This window comes from Stegastes partitus, unplaced genomic scaffold, assembly GCF_000690725.1.
Source record: "Stegastes partitus isolate 25-593 unplaced genomic scaffold, Stegastes_partitus-1.0.2 Scaffold349, whole genome shotgun sequence".
Taxonomy (NCBI): Eukaryota; Metazoa; Chordata; class Actinopteri; family Pomacentridae; genus Stegastes; species Stegastes partitus.
The window spans coordinates 110,267-116,507 of NW_007578080.1; the positions used below are offsets into that span (position 1 = coordinate 110,267).

Here is a 6,241-nt window from a genome sequence, read left to right on the forward strand (position 1 = left end):
ATGTACTGCAGGTCCTTCTCGCCGTCTCGCTGTCACTTTCCCCTTTTGACTATAATAAAGGCTAAAAAGCCCGAAACAAGAAATATTTTTTAAAAAGGGAAAAAAAGTGAGGTATATTGAGCTGTAAGTCAACGTTGTCAGTGTCTCAAAGGTGTCTCTCTTTTAACCTGCCAGACCACCATGGTAACTGATGCTGCACAGCGTCCTGCTTCGGTCCAGGTTATGTTCAGAGTTTCAGATTCAAATGGGACGTAAGAGGTGTTTCTGTTCGTCTTCTGATGATTCTTTATGAGCTGTACAGATTCTTAGCTGAGGAAATGTGTTTTATCTGCAGATCTGTTGAGCTATACATTAGTGATCCTACTGAGCGAAGCCATGCAGTTACGGAATCACACACTATATGTGTTACATTGCCACAGGAACCTACAGAAACACATAAATAGATTTTAAATAGATCTCAATTTTCTCCTGATTCACTGCCAAGTCAACACTGCAGGTACTGCAGCTAAAAGAGCACAGAAGACGAAACACAGATAACTGATCAGTCTATTAGTATTTAAGACAAAGAGTATTTGGCCAGTGATATTAATTTTACTTTGATCTGGCAAAAAAGCTGAAGGGATTTCCAGGTATCCTTCATTATGGGACAGCATCAAAATTACACACATTTTTTCAGAATCATGTCTAAATGTATGAAGTTGAACGTTTAACAGCTCCTCTGTGTAGCACTCACATTAGAAACAAGCAGCTAATGGTAAAATAAATCTATTAATTTACACAATTTTTTGGTTTGTTTGTTGTTTTTTTTGTTTTTTGTTTTTTTTTACCAGCTTTCCTTTCTTGCATCATTTGTAGTAACACATTTTTCAATAGCAATTTTTTTATATTCCTTACAGTCTAAAACAAAGACCTGTTCCTGTTAACTGAAGTAGGCGGCACACGATTGGTCCATCCAGTGTGGAAACAATGTCACATGACACGTTAACAACAGAATATCAACCCTGACCATTGACCATTCATGTTTGCTTGTTTGTTTGTTTTTATCTCAAGTTGTTCAACTTTATGAGTGTCAATTGCCTGAGCGTAGCTTTAATAATGTTTTTGTTAAGCAAGTTGCTCTTATCATAAAATGAACATGTATTTAAAGTAACTCTAATGCTCTGTGCATGTGTTCTTCATTACTGTTTCACACTATAAAGTAAAGTAGCAGCTCTAAGTGTGAAAAAAACAGACCTGAAACATCCTGACGGTGTGCTTTTAGTGATTAGTGACAAACGGCACCGAGGAATGACGCAGACCCAGATCGAATGGATTTGAACATTTCAGTCATCCGAGCAGCGTGCTAGCTTACACTTCATGCTGATTATATCACAGACTATCTGCTTGTTCATCACATGCTTTGTGTCAAAGAGCTTTGGACTGGATCACCTTATATAACAAAAACATACTATTCTGCTCATCTGCTTAATCTGACCCACTGGATAACATTTCTTCTGGGTAGAGGCAGACAATTTTCCAGCTCAAATCCTCCAAAAGGCGCTCTGTATCCCAATCCCTCTTTGCTGAACATTTGGCTTCAACCACAATATGCGTCCTTGTGTGCCGTTCACTTTGACAAACAGGGGAACATGCACTCCCACCACTCCTTCTGTCCTTGGCATTACCAAGTTAGCCAGACCACTCTCCTTATCCCACTTAACATTGTTATATTGTTAACATGTCAATACTGGTGCTCAATGAGTGATTCTCCTATTGTGTCCACACATAACAACAGGAAACACTGATGGCAGGCGTTTTGATTGGGAGCCGCGTGACACACTTTAAGCCCCTCGATCCTCTTTTTTGAGAGAGTTGTCAGGGCTTTTTCCAACCCGCCTCCCGTAACAAAGAGCGTCCCTAAATTTATCACGCTAGACAAACCCCTTTAAGTTAATTACTCGGCACCGAGGACAACAACACTGATGTGTGCTGACACGAAAACACTCAGGGTGGACAGGGCCGAGCGACTGGGAAGCCCGGGGGCAGCCGCTGTCTCAGTCGGAGCATCTCTGTGAGGGTGTTGCAGCACTCAGCGGGCAACCAGCAGAAGGGGGAGAAAAAGAGAGGGCAGGCCTGCTCACAAAAGCTACAGAAAAACACAGCTTAAAGAAATGCAAAGCACCGGGTTACTGTTGGGGGTCAGCATATGTGGAGCGCATCTTCTAACCAAACCTCCTGATAATTTAAGTTTAATAGGAGAGAGTTAATGTTCTGCTCAATATGGATGAAGGCCATGAGGAGAGAAAATAAAGCTCTCATTAACACAACGAGAAGATGAATTTTCATCAAACCTGGCCTCCTTTTTAGTAGGCCACGTTAATCAGAATCCCCACAAATAAACCAGCTGGAGAACCTGAAAAAGCTAACAAATCCTGTTAAAATAATAAAGTGCATAATTATTCTAACTCCAGCACACACTTCAGGGTGGACTTAGTGTATCAGGTAGGGGAAAAAAAAACGTAGGATTTCATTAAAGTGATTGCAGGTGCATTTTACACATCAGTGACTTATTCTGGATCCAGGCCAGCAAGGTCAAGCCCAGACATCTCTCAGATAGTGATTAGTGCAGGCCTTTAAAGGGCTTTTTAGTACTTTAGCATCTCTACCCACGTTAATGTTTTTAATCCTGAAAAGAGGAGTTGAAGCACATCTGTGTTTAGCAGTGTGTCTTGCAGACCTACCCAGATCTCCTTGAACACTGTTGTCATGAGAGGTCCTGCTGGACGTGGTGGAATCCCCGTCGCTGGGCCAGATCTGGCCCGTTTTGCGGACCCCGATGATGGAGGCCTCAGAAACCTGCTGCTTCAGACGTTTCTGAGACAGAGGAGTGGGCGGGCTGCTGCTGTCGAAGGACTGCTGGGAGTGCTGTGAGGGCGAGCGGCTCTTCTCCCTGTATATCTGATAGGTGGTGGGGCTGGGGGACACGTGGCTGGACTGGCCCGAGGAGAAGTCCTCCTCACTGGATGTCAAATTCTCGTTGGAGCTGCAGTCCGGTGTGTAGCCTTCTCCTACATCCTCAAAGCCCCCTGGAGAGTAGGAGCGCCTGGGCCAGGTGAGGTGAGCCTCCTCCTCTACACTGTGGTCCCTAATGTGGATAACCCGAGTGTCCCCGTCAGCCATCATCCCCCCAACGTACACACTGGTGTAGGGCTGGCACTCCACAGGCTGCCGCTCAGACTTCCCCCCAGTGGACCGGATCACACTGTCTTTCAGGAAATGAGGGTTGACCTCGGCGTCGTCATATGACCCGTTGTAGCTGCAGTTCCCCTCAGTGGACCTGCCTCTCAGAACAGCCTTGCTGATGTCCCCCGTGGCAGCTGACAGGTTCCCCGGCAGGGAGTGCAGGGACCTCTTCCTCTCCATCTGCATGGCCTGACAGCCCAGAGTGCTGATCTTGTCTGAGACCTCCCTGTCATTGACTCTGACCAGTCCTCGTTCGTGATGGTACTCCATGTTCACATAGAAGGGTTTCTCCTGGCTGCCTACCACTGACAGCCCTCTGCCATCCCCGGCTGTGTGAGAGTTGGCTCTCCTGATGCGCTCAAAGTTGGACCTCAGAGCCGCCACCGACCCTGTGCCCACTGGGAAATCAGGAAGCTCGGAGTCTTGGCGGACAGGTGACAACCCACCTTTCTGTTTGGCAGGGGACGCACCGTCCACCTCTCCCTCTGGATGTGGTTTACACCTCGCTGTTTTGCCGGGCCCCCTGTGCTGCTGCTCATCGTCCGGGGACTCCTCTGTGTGGGCCCCCAGGCTGCCGGGCAGGTCGCCCTCATTGGTCTGGGGCATCCTTTTAAACCCCCATCTCTGCCCATCATAGGACTTCCTCTCTTTCGCAAGCAGAGTCTGCAGGTAGATCATCCGAAAGCGCTCCTTGTTTACTTCCTTCTCCAAGTGCCTGATAGATGTTTTGCATTTGTCCAACTCCTGTTCAATGTCCCCCATTGAGTTCAGCGCCATGCAAGGAGGATCAGTCTCAGGGAACTGGGCTCTCCACGCCTCCACAAACCCCACCGGCTCAACCATTGTTATCACTCTGACATAAACTGTTCAATCAGCTAACAACACAAACATGCACATTTGTGAAGCACGAACTGGACTGTTTACAACTTACAGCTTCCATAGTGCTGTAGCACACAAATGAAAGAGTTTTGCAGAGGGAATGTGGATCCACTTTACAGGGAAGAAAAACCTGTTCAGTTACAGTCTTTACTCACAGGCACAAGATAAAATCCAATAGAGATAAAATCACAGATCCAGTGTCTTCACTCCTTTTTGACAAAGTCTAAAAGATGTCCAGGGCTGTCCTTTTCCCTGCCTCGGTGTCCTCTCTGGAGATCCTGTGTCCTGCTCTGTGCTTGCTGTCAGACTGACTCGCAGCTCTCTGGTGTTGTGGCTCTGCAGCAGAAGGAGGAGGGGCTACAGGGATGAGACTCAGGTTTACACTCCAAATGCAGAAAAAGATTAACGATCACTTTCTAGAATACCCTTTCTAATCGAAAAGTGTTTCCAGATAGAGCTGATTCCGGCAACAGAACATCAACCAGAACACGTTTTCCCGTGAAAATGTCGAAAATGACAGCTACTGAAAGATAAGATCTCAAATAATAGAAGGGACGGTGTAAAAGTGTAAACGACGCTGTGGTTTTCCAGCAGGAAAGTGTCCTCTTCTTCTTCTTCTTCGTCTTCTTCAGGATGTTGCAGTTCAGGTGGATAAACAAAAAACGAGCTCCCGACTTTACAAACAGCTAATCTTTTGCTGGTTGCTCAAACTCAGCCGCGATTTTCAGCCCTTTGGAGAAACAAATTAATCTTTCCCTGTTTCCTAACCAGCTCCAGGCATGTCGTTTTATGACACGGCACACTTGTCCTTTCAGCTACGCTCTGAAAACTCTGTTTAATCCCACAAAGTTCACTGTTTTGCAATCAGAGCTGCTGCTGCTGCTGCGGGGAAACACCGCCACCTGACGGGCTGCTGTGCTGCGTTCACGGACAAGCTCAACCTCTCACCACATGCTGTTTAAACTCGTTTGTTGAAATGATTTTAAGATCATTTCACTGGTTTAAAATGGCCAAATACTCATAGTCTTACTTATTTATCAAATTTTATTTTATTCTACGACCCTTCAGAACCACCAGGTCTTCTGTTTTAGGCCTTTTAATTGAACAAAAACCCACACTGAGGCAGCCTTTGTTATTGTGGCCCACATCACTGGAACAACCTTCCGGAGGACCTGAGGGCAGCAGATTAATATTAATACTTTTAAAAGCCAATTACACCAAACAAAGCCCACGTTTTTAAACCTAGCTTTAAACTGATTTTATTTCTTCGTATATTTATTTTCTGTGGTTCCAGAATAATCTTCTGAATGTCAGTTTTTATTATTGTACTACTAACTAAATTCATTAGACCTATTGGTGTAATTTCAAAGTTAGATATCAAATTAAATCTGTCTAAATAGCTTGATTCTGCTATTGAGAAGCCACTATTATTTCATTTTATTTGTTCGTGTACCTTTTGGAATGAACCAATATGGTAAATATATTGGAAGAAAAAAGTTTAGTGAGCACTGTAAAATACCAAACAATAATAATGCAACCAAATTATTAAGGCCTACACCCAAATACACTGCAGAAGACTATTGCTATTATTATTATTATTATTATTATTATTATTATTATTATTATTATTATTATTATTATTATTATTATTATTATTATTATTATGACAGGTATTTGCACAACTATGTAGCGTAACTCACAGGTTGTGAATAATAACCAGTGTGTTAATTGTGAGACTGACTGTTGCCTTACTTTTTATTTACTTAATTGATTATCCAGCAAACGCAAACATCGTTCCTTGAAGCTTCAACTTGTCACACATCTAACATTTAACCCCTGAAAAAAAGCTAAGTCGATCACATTAACTTATGCTTGAGTGCTGGCCTTTGCAATGGCAGGCTGAGCGTATTTTTTTTCAGTGAGATTTGCTTAAATTATCTGAAGCATGAAGCACTTTAGATTGAGTGTTTATTGATTTTTTTTACGCTTCTGCCTGTGCAACTAAAACGCAACTTGCGCACATCAGCGCAACCCAGCTCTCGTGAAGTGACCACTGCAGCTACTTCCTGTTAACAACCTATCCGCGACGCCTTCACGGTTTCCATGGGGCTCATGACAACAACTGTTATCTGTTTCTGTC

At 44.0% G+C, this 6,241-nt stretch overlaps 1 protein-coding gene across 1 annotated transcript in view; it reads right to left on the minus strand.

The window, feature by feature from the left end:
* si:dkey-91m11.5 (BCR activator of RhoGEF and GTPase) overlaps window positions 1-4,762 on the minus strand; it is a 39,124-nt gene extending 34,362 nt beyond the window's left edge. The window contains exon 1 of the mRNA XM_008284151.1: window positions 2,721-4,762. Within this exon, the coding sequence (XP_008282373.1) occupies window positions 2,721-4,065 (1,345 nt within the window). The 5' untranslated portion in view covers window positions 4,066-4,762. The remainder of the gene's footprint in view (window positions 1-2,720) is intronic.
* Window positions 4,763-6,241: the final 1,479 nt, after the last annotated feature.